Consider the following 19716-nt stretch of genomic DNA (forward strand, 5'->3'; position numbering starts at 1 on the left):
ATGCCATTTATTTTTGTTTAATTACCACCTCCTGGGTATATCTGATATAATATTTTAAAATGTTAATGTCCAGCAGCAGCCTTCACACACTAATGAAATGTCCAGCAGCAGCCTCCCCTTATTAATGAAATGTCCAGCAGCAGCCTCCCCTTATTAATGAAATGTCCAGCAGCAGCCTCCCCTTATTAATGAAATGTTCAGCAGCAGCATCCACTCACTTATTAATGGTTGACACAGCCTTGCAGCGCTAGGGCCCTGGGTTGAAGTCCCAGGGTCAACATCTGCAAAGAGTTTGTATGTGCTCTCCGGGTTTGCGTGGGTTTCCTCCAGTTCCTCCGTTTTCCTCCCACACTACAAAACTTACTGGTAGGTTGATTAGATTGTGAGCCCCATTGGGGATTGGGGACATGGACTGATTTGGCAAGCTCTGTGCAGCGCTATGTAATTCCTTTATCTAAATAAAGGAATTATTATTATTAATTAATTGTCCAGCAGCAGCATCCAGTCACTAATGAAATGTCCAGTAGCCCCCCTTATTAATGCAGTTTCCAGCCCCAGCCTCTACTCACTAATGAAATGTCCAGCAGCAGCCTCTCCTTATTAATAAAATATCCAGCAGCCTCCCCTCACAAATGAAATGTCAAACAGCCTGCCCTTTTTAATGAAAAGTCCAGCAGCAGCCTCCACTCGCAAATATAATGTGCTCCGGCCACATCTCACTATTCACATCTCCCTACATGGACCCTTCTCAAAAATAAGTGCTTAAATACCTCACTCCATCTTCCTCTTCTCCCTCAGCAGTTCTGCAGGGTAGGCAGACACACGTCTGCAACACCCTCGCCGATGCAAGGCGAGGGAGTGTATGCGAATACGCCCCACCTGCATGTAACCACATTACACTACATGGTCCTTATAGGACATAGGAGACATTGCAGTGGTTCATCCTGCCTGGCAAGGCAGAAGTTAATCTGTGTATGATGTAAGATTCTATTATCAAATGATCTGTGTTACATCCTGTCCTCTGTAAGCTGAGATGTAATTGGAGGAGCAGCCACCACCTGACCAGAGGAGTTACAAAACCCCTGGCCAGGAATGTTCTAGGTAGCAGTCTCTCCCAGGAGGGAGAAGAGACCAGTTCCAGTCAGACCCTCTGGGTCTGCAGGGCACAAGATCAGAACAGCTAGAGACTAGTTTAGCCTAGCTCAGATGAGAAGAGAAGCAGACTGGGTTACCCCAGTCCAGACTCTATTCAGCCAGCATACCATACCAGAGCAGGAAGAGCCTAGCCCCTGCCTCTGAAGAGTGGAGCTAATAGATTAGAGTTAGTGAGGAAAGGGGTATCATCCTACCTTCAAAGGTGATACCTGAAGCAATCCAGGACGAGCTGAAGCTTCCTATTAGGACATAGCTACCTCTCAGCATGCCCTCTGCATCCAGGCTGGCGATCTACCTCCTGAGGCTCCCTCCAAAAGCATCTCAGCACTCCACCACCATTCTGTTAAAGGCACGTTGCTGATGTTCCTGTCGGTTCCAATAAAGAACTGTAAGTGTTTCTGTTCAACCTCTGCCTCCGTCTGGTCCCTGCTACTCCGGCTGTCACCATCACGGGCACCCTGTCCACCACACAGAGACTCATACTCTAGACACCAAAGGGTTGCCCCAGGGAGATCCGCTACAGCAGCCTCTCCCTCATCATTTCTTGCCAACACCACCCTGCTGGAGACCTGCCAGGCTGTAGGACAGCCCTCCGGTTCCCCATACCAAGCACCGTGACACAAGCGTGCTTAGGCCGCAACCGCCAGCCACTCAGGTACTGCGGGCCCCGGCTGACTCCAGGCCCCGAGAAAAGGCTAGGCCCTGGTGGGGGATGTTGCACTTCCATGTGCTCTGTCTGCACACACTGTATGAGGCAGTGGTGGTGCCGTGTGATAATGTCATAAAGTGTGCGCAGGTAAAGGGCATGTACATGTCTTTCCCAGTGGCGCGCTCTGAATTAATTGCATGCGTCTTATACACACCCAACTGATTATTTTCCTGTCTTATGGACCTGCAGCCTGACCCCTAGCAGACTGTGGGTCCATTCCGGACCATAATTCCATCCTGCAACCATGATTGTCTTGCCCCGGTCTGTTCCTATGAGGAAGTGTGGTCCAAACTGCCATTCAAATTATACAACTCCACAAAATAGAGCGAAGAAAAGGAACGGAGATTTTTTGTTACTTGTCATCTGGTTTAAAATAAATCCTTATTGAGACGATATGATCTGATCCAGTTGCTGATCCTATGATTATTCTGGTTTGCTTTGATGTTACCCAGATAGAAAACCGAACATGAAAAAGTTTTGTTAACAAGTTTTATATGTTTATTTTCCTTTTGGCCTCTTCCGGGATGTCTGAATGTCCCATTTTTAACATATTAATGCCTGAAAAGAAGATCTACACTATGTGCCATTTCTACCATGATCTGGTTAGACTATTGTACTACAATGAACCATCCTAGAAAAAACGCCAAAAAATACCAAATCAAATAAATATCAAATGTTATTTAGTGTATGGCGGAATGTTATAGAGAAGGAGAATCAGAGCTGAATGTGCAGTCTCCTATCTGCAGGCAGCATGTTATAGAGTAGTAGGGTTTGAGCTGGTTATACATAACTTTCCACCTGCAGATAACATGTTATAGAGCAGGATGAGCTGAGCACATTGTACATAGTGTCCTATCTGGAGACAGCATGGTAAAGAGCAGTAGGGTCTGAGTACATTGTACACAACCTTCTACCTGCAGGCAGCATGTTATACAGCAGGAGGGGCTGAGCAGATTGTACATAGTGCCCTATATGCAGGCAACATGTAATAGAACAGGAGGGGCTGAGCAGATTGTACATAATGTCCTTCCTGCAGGCAGCATGTTATAGAGCAGGGGGAGCTGAGCAGATTGTACATAGTGATTTATTTGCAGTCAGCATGTTATAGAGCAGGAGGAGCTGTGGGAATTGTACATAGTGTCCTATCTGCAGGCAGCATGTTATAGAGCAGGAGGAGCTAAGCAGTTTGTACATGGCGTCCTATCTGCAGCTAGAATGTTATAGAGAAGTAGGACATTGGGTAGTTTTATTTATAGTTTTATAATTTATAGTTTTACAGGTGTATAACTTGTAATTTATTGACTTAAATCTCTGTGAAGTATCAGACATTTGTCCTCCAAATCATTGTGTAAGACCACCCATTGGACTCCTAAACACAGAAAACAAGTTCTCTTTAAGGCCTTTTCTACTGTATGTGTTTGTACACGTGTTCAATTTCTCCGATCCAGGTTTTTATGTCTGTCCACTAGTGGTGCTGGTCTTGGCCTGTGGACCTGGAGATTATTCTGATTTTATGAGGGGCTAAGATTTATATCTGCAGCTGTATCTGCTCCGCTTTCTATTCTATGTATAACTGTCCGGTGTCCAGTTTGGCTTTATGTTTTATGATGATTAATCACTTGATCATTCCTTTTTATCACTCTCCACTCAGGAGAATTTCCATTTTATTTCTTTATTTTTCATTATCCTGTAAACCACCAATGAAATGTCACAATACTCGATCTTCCTGTGTGTTCCTGTTCCTATATGTCAGTATTACTTGTTTTACAGGGGGGACGCTGGCCATCACCGGGACGTATCTTCTAGTAACCTTTGCTCCGAATGTATCTCAAGATATTACAGCAGAGAAAGTAGAGCGATATGTCGTGAGCTGGCAGTTCTTGATGTATTTGGTAAGTGTTGTATTTGGTAATCTGTAAAAAATATTGGATCTTTTGTGCAAAAAAATAAAAAAAAAATTCTTGTGATGACTTATGGAAGATATTTAAAATCTACGAGATATGTTCTGGCCAGCAAGATGCCGTCTGAGAAATATGGCGCTTTCTAGTTAGTTTTGTCAGGTGTCATGTGTTGAAGTTGATGTTTTGTTGACAAGTGGTGTAATAAGTCCCATGATGCTTCATGTTCTCCACCAGGAATTAGAATGTCCCATAAAAAACATAGAATAACACCTACCACCCACTTATCTAAAAAGTTCACCTTTTATTAAAATTCAGAGCAGCATTCCAAATTCGGAAATGTTTTGCGCTATATTCTTAGATACTGGTTCATTCTCTCTGATGTAGTCTAGTCTTTACTGCAGAACGTATCATCCCCCCATCCCTCCCCCCCCCGACATATCCGACTCCACGGCCCACTGCAACAACGCCCAGAGAACGTGGCATGTGAGTTGAAAAAAACAATGGATAAAAAAAATTCAATTCCAGGCCATGCACCACAACTTGTTTTATAGTCCCCATTAGAGATGAGCGAGTATACTCGTCCGAGCTTGATGCTCGTTCGAGCATTAAGGTACTCGAAGCGGCTCGTTGCTCGGACGAGTATTTCCCCTGCTCGAGATCGAGCATTTAATTAAAAAAACACAGTGAAGAACAATGAAGAATAGAATAAAAACAGTGAACACAGTGAACACAGGATCATTTAAGTGAAAAAGACAGTGAAGAACACAGTGAAGAATAGATTACAGATGTTCGGCACATCTGCTTACTTGTCGGAAGATACGGAACGGCAGCAGGGAGACATCGGGCGCAGCAGGGAGACATCGCGCACCAGGGAGACATCGGGCAGCACGGGGGAGACAGACATCGCGCAGAAGGGCAGCAGGGAGACAGACATCGCGCAGAACGGCAGCAGGGAGACAGACATCGCGCAGAACGGCAGCAGGGAGACAGACATCGCGCAGAACGGCAGCAGGGAGACAGACATCGCGCAGCACGGCAGCAGGGAGACAGACATCGTGCAGAACGGCAGCAGGGAGACAGACATCGCGCAGAACGGCAGCAGGGAGACAGACATCGCGCAGCACGGCAGCAGGGAGAAAGACATTGCGCAGAACGGCAGCAGGGAGACAGACATCGGGCAGCAGGGAGACAGACATTGGGCAGCACGGGGGAGACAGACATCGGGCAGCACGGGGAGACTTCAGAGGAAGAAGAGTAGCGGATCCCGGGACAGCGTATCACCCCGACAAGTAAGCAGATGTGCCGAACATCTGTAATCTATTCTTCACTGTGTTTTTCACTGCGTTTTTCACTTAAATGATCCTGTGTTCACTGTTTTTATTCTATTCTTCACTGTTCTTCACATCTGTTAACTTGTCAGGAGATAATATACGCACAGAACAGTGAAGAATAGATTGCAGATGTTTGCATACATCTGATAACTTATCAGAAGACATTCTTTTTCAATTAAATAACACATTTTATTCCCGAACCATGGTCCCTTTGAAAAATGCTCGGGACTCCCATTGACTTCAATGGGGCTCGTTATTCGAGACGAGCACTCGAGCATCTGGAAAAGTTCGTCTCGAATAACGAGCACCCGAGCATTTTAGTGCTCGCTCATCTCTAGTCCCCACCATTCCCAAGCTACTGGCCGGGCTACAGCAAAATAATTCCTCCTGCATTGAGGCGGCACCTATTAAAGAATGTAAAGAGTAGGAGTTAGTAGCATTGGTGAATGGTCCTCTTTAATGGGAGTCCAACACCTCAATAAGTGTTATAATCTACTGGTAAAATGTAGTAGGGAAATGATTTCAAAGTATAAACTGACCTTAATATAAGCCAAGGCACCTAATTTTACCCGAGAATAAGCCTCGGGTGGGAAATGCATTGGTCGCAGCCTCCCCGCACTAAGAAATTCCCACACAGAGCCCCTTGTTATATAAAATAAAAGCTCAGTACCTGCCTCTGGCGCTCCCCTCCGCTCCTCTTCTCTTTCGCAGCTCCTGTGTAGCAGCGATGATAGAGACGGCTCCATGCTCTCTGCCCGTGCACACACTATGATGTCATCAAGCGTCAACACTGCATAATGTGTACGCGGGAGAGCTTTGGACCCTCCTCTCCCTGTGCTACTACCTGAGATAGAAGAGGTGCTTCATGGGAGTGCAGGAGGTAAGTTCAAAGTTTATTTTTTTATATAATCAAGTATTAGCTGAATGAGGCTTTTTTTAGCTTATTTTCATGTATTATACCATTTTTGAGAAATTCCCATTTTGATCCATATGCTACTGAGGTAGTTGGTGCACTCGGGTCTTGTTTATAGCACTTGGAGCAGTGGAGCAGGACCTACCTGAACCTCTGCTCCATCAGATTAGCAGGATATTTGTCTTGTGAGAAGCATGGGGTGACCCTGGAAAAAGAGGGAAGTGATTCAGGCAGTAATACTTCATGTGCTGATGACACTACTTTAGTACACCAACTACCTTATTTGCATATTGATTATACTAGGGGTATCTTGGAAATTTCATAATGAATAAAAAAAACAAAGATATGTTGGAAATCATGTATCAGTACATTTCTTTCCAAAATGCTGCCAGCAGGTTCTAGGGGCTTGGTGGAGGCGTTAGACTAGACCAGTATATGTATTATAATACGTAATGTTCACGTACGGTTATACCCTTTGACATCTGGACTCAAACCATAAACTTACGAGTTGATGTTTTTCCTACAAATCCAGCAATGGGACTGTATCTGATTCTGTCCTGCTTACTTATGAAAAGTTCTGCTGGATATAACTTTTTCCATTGCCTCCGGAGACGTATTATCACATTTTACATCGCTAAGTAAGTTTCATTAGTATTCCCTGGGCTGACAGCTGATTGACACCAATTAGTAACTGCTCCAGCTCATCGTTGCTGCGCTAGTAATCTCTGCCGTCCTCTTCCTGACATCTCTCACATTGATTTATCTCCATATAAACACGGCAGTCACTTGGTTATCCTATCTATCCTGTTCAAATCCTGTCACCGCATAAACACCGGCACTGAAGTAGAAACTGTATAACCGCGGTATAGCCACGGCGCAAAGGCTCCCAATAATTGTAGTAAATGGGGGAATTTGGAAGACGCAACAGCACTGCACACTTTATAAATTCATTTTTATTACAACAATTAATGTCATCCTTAATTTAATGATGTGGTACATTCCATAACCATCTGTTCACTATGTTTACTCCGCCAGTGAAAATAAACAGTGCGGCATAAAATAAAACCGCCTGGATACGTCTGATTATTCTCCTCTGGTTATAAAAACTGTGAAATATAGTAATGTTCTAGTCCCTGAGTATACATTGCTCTCATATATCATGTACATAGCACCGAAAAGATATCCGCAATCATTGCCTTCCGGATGGATGTGTTTTACTAAATATTTGTATCCTTTATGGAAAAAGTTTTAAGGTATCATTTGCTGCGTGGTTAACAACGTCTTTTATTACTAGTTGGAAATGTATGAAAAAAAATATTTTGTATCCACTTAACATTAGAGAGTAACTCTAGATCAGTGATGGTTAAACAGTGGCACCCAGGCCATTGATCCAGCACAGAATTCACTCAAGGAATCTTCAATCCCTGGCAACTTAAGCCCTTCCCAACACGTATCATACTATTATGACACTGCGTCGGCTCGGGTGTATGGTGGGGGCTCATGGACAGAGGTGGGTGTTTGGTGCATATTATAGCAAACACCCACCATTAACAGCCGAGGTCTTGTTATTCATGGAGATCTGTTACAATGTGCCTGTGGTAGACCGCTATGCTTTCACAGTAGTCTATTCATTTTATACTATCCTTGAGTTAAATTGTGCGATGTGCATGCACCGGGAGCTTCTGGTTAGAGTCATTACTCTTCTGCTGAATAATAAATCCAAATCTATAGACAGACAGGACTCCCTCTTCAAGGGAGTCTATCACCACCCCCGCTGTCTATACCTATTCCCTACAGTGATCCCCGACATAGTTTTATATGAACAATTAGTATGAAATATTGATCTGATTCCTGCTTTATCTCAGATCCCTAACAGAGCCTACCTAAGATGGCTGCCAAAGCAGCTACTATCTTTTCTAGCCCCAAGTTTCATAGTTTCATAGTTTCATAGTTTATACGGTTGAAAAAAGACACTTGTCCATCAAGTTCAACCAAGGAAGGGAAGGGATTGGATGAGGAAGGGATTTAGGGGAAACAATTCTATATAACATAACCATCAATGTTATTTATGTGTAAAAAGGCATCTAGACCCTTCTTAAAGCTCTCTGCTGTCCCTGCTGTGACCAGCGCCTGAGGCAGGCTATTCCACAGAGTGACAGTTCTCATAGTAAAAAAGCCCTGTCGCCTCCGGTGATTAAACCTTGTTTTCTCCAGATGGAGACAGTGCCCCCTCGTCTTTTGATTTGATCTAATCTGAAACAACTTACCACCATATTTTGTGTATGGACCATTCATATATTTAAATAAATTAATCCTGTCCCCTCGTAGTCGTCTCTTTTCCAGACTAAATAAATCTAGTTGTTTTAATCTTTCCTCATAACTAAGACCCTCCATACCCCTTATCATTTTTGTGGCTCTACGTTGAACCCTTTCCAGCTCCAGGGCATCCTTTTTATGGACCGGTGCCCAGAACTGGACAGCATATTCCAGGTGAGGCCGAACCAGTGCCTTGTACAGGGGTAATATTACATCCCTATCACGAGAGTCCATACCACTTTTGATACACGACAAGATCCTACTAGCTTTAGAGGCAGCTGATTGACATTGCATGCTGTTATTCAATTTATGATCTACTAGTACCCCCAGGTCCTTCTCAACAAGGGACTCTCCCAGATTTACTCCCCCAAGGACATATTTTGCCTTTGGATTATTGGCCCCCAGGTGCATAACCTTACATTTATCCACATTAAACCTCATTTGCCAAGTGGATGCCCAAACATTCAGTTTGTCCAAGTCACCCTGCAGCCTATAAACATCCTCCATAGACTGTATTACACTGCACAGTTTGGTGTCATCTGCAAAAATAGACACAGTGCTATTAATTCCTACCTCTATATCATTAATAAATATATTAAATAGTAGTGGGCCAAGCACAGAACCCTGAGGTACACCACTCATAACTGGTGACCATTCCGAGTAGGAATCATTGACCACAACTCTCTGGATACGATCCTTCAGCCAGTTTTCAATCCAATTGCAAATGATTTCTGCCAAACCAATAGCCCTAATTTTACCCATCAGGCGTCTATGAGGAACAGTGTCAAATGCCTTTGCAAAGTCCAAGAACACATCCTGAATCTGGGATGTGGGCGTCCATTGCCAGACTGCATTCAACCAGCTACCTCGGTCCTCGGCAGATAGGATCTGTACCTCAGCCTGTTTCCACTGCCTGTGTTCAAGTTCTGAAATAGAGGAACTGTAAATTGATGTTTTACGTTTTGTCTGGGTGATCCCTGGCTGCCGCGTAACGTCACAGCCTCCTCTCTAGCATCTACTTGGGGATCCCTCATACACACATACACCGGGAGCGCCCCACTTACACCATACTGCGGCTTCTCCATCTTTTTGCAATCTGCTTGCCGGACCTGCCCGGCGTGGACGAGGCCTGTTCCACCTGGACCAAGTGTCCGTGACCAGTACAGCGCTAGGCCATGCTAATGCCAGCCACTCAGGTACCAGGGGAATCCAGCTTGCCCCCAAGCCATTATTTCAGGCCCCAGTGGGAGGACGTTGCACTAGCTTCTTCCTAAGTCCGAGAAAGTCAAATAAGTGTGGCAAACTCTGTGCTGAAGTTATGGCCTGGGAACCCACAGAGACGGCTCTGAATGCCACCTCCGGCAACTGTGTCATTGGTTCGCCACCACTAGCGTAGATCATTGTAATTTCCCGATTGGTGGGAAGACTGTACCTCTTAAGCTCCATTCACAGTTAAATTGTATGGTCACCCTTAACATTTCCATATATACATATGAGAGGTACAATAGGTCTAGCAGGTAAAGAAATTCAGGAGGTCACATCTTTAGTTGATAATCTAAGACTCAGGCATGTTTAAATATCAACATGTGTTGTCAACACAAAGTCAAACATATGTTTAGAGTTCTATTCCGTCAACTGAAAGGATTTTACCATACCAAATCTTATTTTGGATTCTACCACACCATTAGAAATTCATTAGATTATGACTTTGATTGTGCATCTATAAAAGCAAGAACATTTTGACCTCTGCAGAATGGAAAGATCATGGGAATGGATAACAGCCACTTTGACACACACCAGGCTTCTTAGAAGTCAATTGAGACGTCTTGAACCAATGATAGGCCGGAGTTATTAGTGCTTTTATGCTTATGTGGATCTTTTCTGTATAATTTACAAGCCTGGTTAGGATTTTGCATGCTAGATTTTAAATGCTGTAAAAAATTGTGCCTGGATGTGTAGTCTTTCTAAGACTGGAGACATGAGATGTAGAGATTCCAACTCTTCATACTTTATGTCCATGTACAGTGCTCAAAAAAAGTAAAGGGAACACTCAAATAACACATCCTAAATCTGAAGGAATTAAATATTCTCATTGAATACTTTGTTTTGTATAAAGTTGAATGTGCTGACAACAAAATCTCAAAAAAAAAAATCAATGGAAATCAAATTTATTAACCAATGGAAGCCCCGATTTGCAGTCACCCACAAAATTAAAGTGGAAAAACATACTACAGGCTGATCCAACTTTGATGTAATGTCCATAAAACAAGACAAAATGAGGCTCAGTATTTTGTGTAGCCTCCACGTGCATGTATGACCTCCCTACAATGCCTTGGCAACCCACACAAGTGGCTCAGGTAGTTCAGCTCATCCAGGATAGCACATCAATGCGAGCTGTGGCCAGAAGGTTTGCTGTGTCTTTCAGCGTAGTGTCCATAGCCTGGAGGCGCTACCAGGAGACAAGCCAGTACACCAGGACACGTGGAGGGGGCCATAGGAGGGCAACAACCCAGCAGCAGGACCACTACCTCTGCCTTTGTGTAAGGAGGAACAGGAGGAGCACTGCCAGAGCCCTGCAAAATGACCTCCAGCAGCCACAAATGTGCATCACTGTCTGAAACCGACTCCATGAGGATGGTATGAGGACCTGACATCCACAAATAGGCGTTCTGCACACAGCCCAACATAGTGCAGGATGCTTGGCATTTGCTAGAGAACACCAGGGTTGGCAATTTCTCTTTGGTTGGGTTTACACAAATGTAAGGCACACTTTGCACAGCTTAGAAACTCGAGAGGACTGGATGCCCTTCAAAGTACTACAAGTATTATTAAGTTTTCTACTAAGTGTTACACGTTTCTGGATTCCTGGAGATCGGCCATGATCCCGCTCTTCTATCAAGACCTTATTTGGCATCACAAAATCGTTTTGTTCTAATATGTTGCAATTACATTTTCCTCAAAGTTTGTTTTTTTCGGTGGAAAGTAGTTTTCCACCTCTAGTAGGATTGTAGGTTCTATTTGATGGACTTCTGGGGTAATGTATCATGGCTGGCATACAAAGTTCTTGCACAAGGTCAAGAATTGCATCTTTTTTTCCTTCCATGCTACATTCTTACTAAGGTGGTGGATCAAATAGGGATGCCCAAGACAAGTCATTAACTGTTCCCCATTGACATACAATCAATTTGGGAACACCATTGGCATCTTAGTATATCCGGTGCCCCACACAATCTTGGGGGAGCATCATAATAAACCATAGCTACTTGGCGGCACGGGGGCTGAGTGGGTAGCACTTCTACTTTGCAGCGCTGGGGTCCTGGGTTCGAATCCCACCCAGGTCAACATCTGCAAAGAGTTTGTATGTTCTCACCATGTTTGCGTGGGTTTCCTCCGGGTACTCCGGTTTCCTCTCACACTCCAAAACATACTGTTAGGTTGTTTAGGTTGTGAGCCCCATGGGGACAGGGACCAATTTGACATGCCTTGTGCAGTGCTGCGTAATCTGTGTGCGCTATATAAATAAAGAATTATTATTACTTGTTTTTTGTTTTTTAAAAATTTGTAGAAATTTTGTGTTAAAATATATTTAGCTTTTGGCTTTCAGATATTTATGCAATATACCAAATAATTCCCATCTGATTTTTGACATTTGCCGTTAACTGCAACACCTCAAGGCCATAACCTTATGATGTACAATAATAACACCCCCTATTTAGCTTAATCTCCTATTGTTTCCAATTTCTGATGTATCTGAATTTAGAATTCTAACAATTAATTGTATATTTCTTTTTCAAACAACTTACCATGGGAAATTTTAGAAAATGGGTTTGTCCAGTTCGTGGTTGGGTGAAGTCATTAGACTCAACAGTTGTGTAATGGTTGGGATATGTTGGAATCGATGAGAGGCTGCGGCGGTGTAGGAAGGGCTGACCGGCTATCTGGGGACATCATTAGAGAGGTGTCAGAATATCCGTACCGCTCAGGAATAGGCTGTGGCAAAAGCAAATTAAGAAGTTAGATTTTTGTACTCCTAATTGTATATGGTAGACTATGACATGCCTGCGTACAGGGATCATTATTGGGAAATGTTCCATGATTGAAGTTATTATTTGTAAAAATAATTGATCATTATGTTGCCTTAATAGAATCTTTTCATAATTTGAATGTTAAAGAGGAACCGTCATTTCAGATGATTTTTTATATAATTGGGGGGAGAATTGTGAACATTTTTCTAATAACCTTCATCAAGAAATTTGCTTTGTTTGTAAAGAAGCTGCCTGCTAAGTGCCCCTTAGTTACAATGTTCCTTCTACAGTTCTCCTGTTGTTTACATTGCTGTGAGTGAGTGCTAACCCTTATTGCAATTAAGGGGTTAAAGGGGTTTTCCCACAAAACAAGTTAGGCCTTAGGGTGCTGCCACATGTTGTGTTCTTGGATGCGTTTTTGTAAGCTTACCATGCTTTTGGATGGTTTAAATCTGTTTCACAACTGCCTACAATTCTAGAATTGAAGATGAACAGGTTTAACACAGCCAAATGCATGGTAAACCAATCACTACGGAGCTAACGAATGTAAGAATAGCCTTTTAGGGCTAATCCTTTACTCCTCTCTATCTTTTCTAACCTTAAATCAGGGTAATATGCAAATTTTCTAAAGAGGCTGCTGGGGCATGGAGTAGCAGAGGCTAAGGGCTACATGGTATGACTACTCCAAGCACCAGTAGCCTCTTTGGCCCTCCTACCCAGACATCTTTAGCACACAGCTACAAGGAGCTGCCCACACTCGTCCACAAAGCCGAAGTTCTGCACAGAACACAGGCCAGTGGCTGCGCAATCTCGACTCCAAAGCCGGAGATACTGCGCATGCGCAGAACTCCGGCTTCACGGACGAGTGTGCCCAGCTCCTTGTAGCTGCGTGCTGAAAATGTCTGTGTAGGAGGATCAAAGAGGCAACTGGGGCGTGGAGTAGTCTCGCCGTCTAGCCTCTGCTCCGGCTGCTTCACGCTCCAGTAGCCTCTTTAGAAAATTTGCATATTACCCTGGTTAAGGATAGAGGAACAGTAAGGGATTAACCCTAAAATGGGCAATCCTTACATACGTTAGATGCACCCTACCACTGGATCTACATTTATAGGTAGATCCGTAGTGGTAGGTTTCCTTTAAACGGATGGAAAACGCATCATTTAAAACGGTCCAAGAAGTGATGTGTGACAGCACCCTTATCCACAGGATAGGGACCAACTTTCTGATTGGCAGTCAGTTCCATAGAGATGATTGGGGCAGCACGGACATGCTCAGCCGGCTGCTCCACTCATCTTGGGGAGCAAAGAGGGGTCGAATCCCATTAGACCCCCCGTTCTGTAGGGGGGTCTCATTAGTGAGACTGTGTATAAGGGCCTAACTTGTTTTGAGCTCATGCAGGGGACCCCCATGGATGGGACTTAGTGATGGGGACCCCCACGGCTCACAAGAACATGGTTCCGTTGAACCCCTGTCACGCATGCGCCAGCTGCTCAATTCATCTCTATGACGCTGATGAAGATTGCCTAGTGGCTGGGAATTCCCACCATTGATCCCAATGACATAATTCTGTATGTTCTCTTCCTAGCTCCTTGAAGTCATCGTCTTCTGTGTCCTGCTCTACGTGTACAAGAGGAAGGGGGTGAATCATATTGTGGTGTTGCTGCTTCTGGTCGCTCTGCTGGGTGAGTTCTCATCGCATTCTGATGATTTCAAGATCTCATCATCATTTTATTCTCTCCTTTCATTAGAAAATGAAGATTTACAAAAATCAATTAGCTTGACCCCTGTTCATATTAAGTAACATGCTAATTTCCAGATGCAAAGATTTCTACGCTAAATCTTCTGTTTGTTAATATACGTCTGTGGCCTGATTACTAAAAAGATGTGGTATAAGATTACAAAATCATGGCAACTTTCATCCAGAAACGGCACCACTATTGTTTGCTTGGCTGTGTTTGGTATTGCATCCAGATTTCAGTAGAAGTCCTGGATATCTGTGTAACCGTTCCTTTGTGCGCATTGTGAAAAGCAACAGGACTGTGAGAATGCATTTATGTTCCAGGCTTGCAGCTGGACTTGGAGCACTATAGGGGTGTCCTCACTCGGTTGTGTTCTTTAAACTCTGCATTAAAACTGCTGCCCAGCCCCTCCCCTCTGCTTAAATATCCAACCAGACTCAGAGGGGCGGAGTTGGGCTTTGTTCAGCAAGTCCAGCTACAATCCTGCATTTTTCACAGTCCTGCTACCAAACATGCACACAAAGGTATGGTTCTACAGATATTCAGGGTCAATTCCTACAGATTTGTATTGTCAAAACGGCTTCTGTAAAGTCCAAAGCAGGCATGTTTTTCTAATCTCACAGACCCCTATGGAAATTGATCTTATTGTGAATGAAACCCATTTTCTGCTATTATAGAATTCTTGAACAGGTTCCCCAAATCTAACAGCCAGAGCAGAGAATGTCCACTGATAGTATATGTCATCCTGGAAGACCTAGTACATTTATACATTTATTAGAAAGCTCAATTTCTAAAATGCGAATTATGTAATGCCTCATTTCCCCTGTGGGGGCGCTGCAGAGAAGGATATGAACAAGGTGTAGACTTTTGATGTGTCAATTAGTAAGTGATTATTTACGGCACAACCAAGGCTGCCATAGACATGCATTGCATGCGCTCACCAGCGGACTTGCAGTTCACGGCACACGTCCGCTGATGGAGCCTCAGACGTGTACAGGTACATGATATTGATGTGACGTCACTGCTAAGCCTCTACATACAGAGGGCATGGTGACAGAAGGTGCCGTGCTGAACTAGAGGTAAAGATTAAAGGGGTTGTCCACTTTGAGCAAATAATTCCTATGGTTTGTGTAAGGTAAAGTTATAAAATTTTCCAATATAGTTTTTGTATCAATTCACAGTTTACTAGATCTCTGCTTGCTGTCATCCTATCGGAAGCTTCTATATTTACTTCCTCTGGATATAAATCTGTCCAAGGTCATGTTATGCCACACAGGTGCACGTGCCGTTAATATCACACTGCACTCTCTGTGATATAAGGAGCTGTGCACCTGTGTGACATCACATGATTAGGGATATAACGAGCCATGCACCTGTGTGACATCACATGACCAGGTATACAATGAGCCGTGCAGCTGTGTGACATCACATGACCAGGTGTATAATGAGCCGTGCACCTGTGTGACATCTCATGACCAGGTGTATAATGAGCCGTGCACCCGTGTGACATCATATGACCAGGTGTATAATGAGCCATGCACCTGTGTGACATCACATGACCAGGTGTATAATGAGCCATGCACCTGTGTGACATCACATGACCAGGTGTATAATGAGCCGTGCACCTGTGTGACATCACATGACCAGGTATACAATGAGTCGTGCAGCTGTGTGACATCACATGACCAGGGGTATAACTAGCCGTGCACCTGTGTGATATCACATGACCAGGTATACAATGAGTCGTGCAGCTGTGTGACATGCTGAACACAGCACAACCCCTCGCCTTTGAGTGCTGCTTCGCTACTATTTTTTTCACATGACCAGGGAAGAATGTCTATGCACAGAAAGACTTGGAAGGACAGAAAGCAGAGATCCAAAAAACCTGAGGAGTTGATATAGAAAGTATGTTGCAAAATTGTACAAAGAAAATCAATAATTTGTTGAAAGTGGACAAGCCCTTTTAAATGAAATCTACCATCAAAATCCATCATGATAAACCAGGGACACTTACTCATAGATCCAGACACCGTGACTGTGGTAATCTTCTTATATTTGTTATCCATGGGATCCCTTCTTCTAAAATCTATTTTAAAATTGTCTTAATGAGCCTGCAGGGCTTCACAGGCTGTTACAATGAGCAGAACAAGTCTCTCCAGTCCCCTCCACTTCCTGGATTACACAGGCAGAGGGAGTGGGAGACCTGTTCTGCTCATTGTAACAGCCTGTGAATCTGCTGCACAGAGGGGCACTGGCACTGCCCCCAGAGCCCTTTATACTCATGAGCACAATTTTAAAAGTTGATTTTAGAAGCATGGAGGCCATGGTTAACAAATATAAGACGATTACCAGTGTCATGGTTGTGGATCTATGAGTAATGTCCCTGGTTTATCATGATGGATTTTGATGGTAGATTTCCTTTAAAAGGGGCTGTCCACATTCAACAAATTATTGATTTTCTTTGTACAATTTTCCAACATACTTTCTATATCAATTCTGCATTATTATTTTGATGCCACTTGGGACCAATTGTAAAATAATGAATTAACCCTGACAACCCTTTAACCACATATAGAATATAGTTCAATAACAAATATATTTCTGCTACATCTCTAGGCATAAGGCGCTGGACTATGTGTATTCCGTATAGATAGATGTATAACTCTGTACACTCCTTATACGTCTCTTCTGGTTTATTTCAGCTTCGGTGGCAGTGATTTCGGTAAAAGCTGTGGCTGGAATGATTGCTATGACCTTGAAGGGGGATATGCAGCTTACTTACGCCATCTTCTACGCCATGGCAGTGGCAATGATCGCATCCTGCATCTTTCAGGTCAAGTAAGTGACGCCATTACCATCAAACAACCTACCTTCCGCCTGCCAACCCTGATTTGTCCGATCAGACAGGCCCTTCTCTATCAGAATCCTAATGACCGCGCTCCGTTCTATTCCGGATTTTTTTTACTATCTCATCGAGCAACAATTGTTGCAATGGTTAAATCCTGTACTAAGACTCTGTATAATTAATCTTCATTAGCGGACGACAGCGCGGTTTCATCCTTAATTATCCAGAGAGATGTCGGCCTTTATTGTTTGTTGGGAAAAAAAAAAAAATCTTCAGAAGTAAAAATACGACCATCTATTTACAGGACACCAAGGAAAATAAACTCGCTGCAATAAAAGTTACTAATTACGCTGCACTTCAAAGGCTCCAACATCTGTCTGTAATGAACATCTCGTATCAGTTGTTCCTACGTAAGATGGGAGCTCGACCCAAAAGAGAATATTTGTGGGGAAAGGAATAAAAAGATTTGGCAGCTGTGTATATTAGGAGCTGGTGAATAATGCAAAAGTATGTGGACTATGTGCAGATAAGGAGGAAATGGTTAGTAATATCAATACGCTTTTCCTCCTCTGCCAAGTCACGTATAATCTATTCAGCAGTTCCTTAGATATAGCTAAATATAGGAAAGATGTGTGAGAGTTGGTTGCTGCCCTTGCACTACCTTCTAATAATGTTCCTATTAGAGATGAGCGAACATACTCGTCCGAGCTTGATGCTCGTTCGAGCATTAGCGTACTCGAAACTGCTCGTTGCTCGGACGAATACTTCGCCCGCTTGAGAAAATGCCATCTCCCGCTGTTTTGCTTTTTGGCGTACAGAAACAGAGCCAATCACAAGCCAGGAGACTCTGCACTCCACCCAGCATGACGTGGTACCCTTACACGTCGATAGCAGTGGTTGGCTGGCCAGATCAGGTGACCCTGGGATAGACTAGCCCCTGCCCGCGCTGTTCGCGTCATTCTGTGTCTGGATGCCGCTAGGGAGAGAGCTGCTGCTGGTCAGGGAAAGCGTTGGGCTGTTCTATTAGAATAGTGTTAGGCAGGAGTGATTCAACAAGAACCCAACAGCCCTTCTTAGGGCTACAATAACATTATACTTTTTTTTTGTTTGCTTGTGGCTGGGCTTGCTGGCACTAGTAGTGCAGCTAGTACCATATTGTGAGGAATTTGCAGGGGGACTTGCTACCGTTGTGTTTAGCTCTTAGTGACACACATATCCACCTCAAACACCAAAGTGGGAAAATTTATTAGGGGTTTGATTTCAATTAGGCACAGTCTGCCAGTTTCTTTTTATTTTACGTTTATTTTTTCATAACTCAGCGTCATCTCATCTGGCATAGTAGTGTGCTTTCATACTTGGCTAGAAAATAGCCAAAGGAGAATCCAAACGGCTTACTTACGCCTACAATAGCGTTATATATATTTTATTTCTGGTTGATCTGCTGGTGGCTGTCCTTGCTGCAGTGCATATACTAGCCAATTGTGAGGAATTTGGAGTGAGACTTGCGACCGCTGTGTTTAGCGCTTAGTGACGCACATATCCATCGCAAAGACCGAAGTGGGATAATTTATTAGGGGTTGGATTTCAATTAGGCACAGTCTGCCATTTCCTTTTTATTTTACGTTTATTTTTTCATAACTCAGCGTCATCTCATCTGGCATAGCAGTGTGCTTTCATACTTGGCTAGAAAATAGCCATAGCAATAGGATAGCATTGTTTGGTTTTAAAAACTAAAAAACACAAAAAAAAGTAAAAAAAAAAATTAAAGTTATATAACTTTCATTTTCAAAATGTTTAACCCGAGGGCTAGGGGTAGAGGACGAGGACGAGGGCGGGGACGTGGGCGTCCATCTACTGCAGGGGTCAGAGGCCGTGGTCCTGGCCGGGGTGAGACACCACCTGCTTATGAGGGAGCAGGGGAACGCCGCAGAGCTACACTCCCTAGGTTCATGTCTGAAGTTACTGGGACTCGTGGTAGAGCACTGTTGAGGCCAGAACAGTGCGAACAGGTGATGTCGTGGATTGCCGACAATGCTTCGAGCAATTTGTCCACCAGTCAGTCTTCCACGCAGTCCACCCATGTCACCGAAATCGGCACTCCTCCAGCTCCTGCACCTCAGCCTCCTCCCCCCCAGTCTGCCCCCTCCCAGGAAAATTTGGCATTTGAACCGGCATACTCTGAGGAACTGTTTTCTGGACCCTTCCCACAGTCACAAACCACTTGTCCGGTTGCTGCTGAGCAATTTTCCGATGCCCAGGTTTTCCACCAGTCGCAGTCTGTGGGTGATGAGGAGAAACGGTTGTCAGACAGTGGTGAAGTTGTTGTCAGGGCAGGAAGTCCGAGGGGGGAGCAGACTGAGGGATCGGAGGATGATGAGGTGACAGACCCAAGCTGGGTTGAGAGGCCGGGTGAACACAGTGCTTCTGAGACGGAGGAGAGTCCTATAGCAGAACAGGTTGGAAGAGGCAGTGGTGGGGCCAGACGGAGAGGCAGGGCCAGAGCAGGTGCATCAGTGCCAAATGTGTCACGTAGTGAAGCTCCCGTGGCGAGGGCTCCCGCGGCGACGGCTAGATTTTCAGAAGTCTGGAGGTTCTTTAAGGAAACACCGGATGACCGACGGACTGTGGTGTGCAACCTTTGCCAAACCAGGATCAGCAGGGGTTCCACCACTACTAGCTTAACTACCACCAGTATGCGCAGGCATATGAATGCTAAACACCCGAATCAGTGGCACCAAGCCCGTTCACCTCCGGCCGTGCACACCACTGCTCCTTCCCCTGTGTC

At 44.2% G+C, this 19716-nt stretch overlaps 1 protein-coding gene across 1 annotated transcript in view; it reads left to right on the forward strand.

Moving 5' to 3' along the window:
* NIPAL2 (NIPA like domain containing 2) overlaps positions 1–19716 on the forward strand; it is a 77803-nt gene that overhangs the window by 38902 nt on the left and 19185 nt on the right. Inside the window, exons 5-7 of the mRNA XM_072151510.1 lie at positions 3635–3756; positions 13933–14029; positions 16789–16924. Coding sequence (XP_072007611.1) covers positions 3635–3756; positions 13933–14029; positions 16789–16924 — 355 coding nt within the window. The remainder of the gene's footprint in view (positions 1–3634; positions 3757–13932; positions 14030–16788; positions 16925–19716) is intronic.

This window comes from Engystomops pustulosus, chromosome 5 (genome assembly GCF_040894005.1).
Source record: "Engystomops pustulosus chromosome 5, aEngPut4.maternal, whole genome shotgun sequence".
Classification (NCBI taxonomy): domain Eukaryota; kingdom Metazoa; phylum Chordata; class Amphibia; order Anura; family Leptodactylidae; genus Engystomops; species Engystomops pustulosus.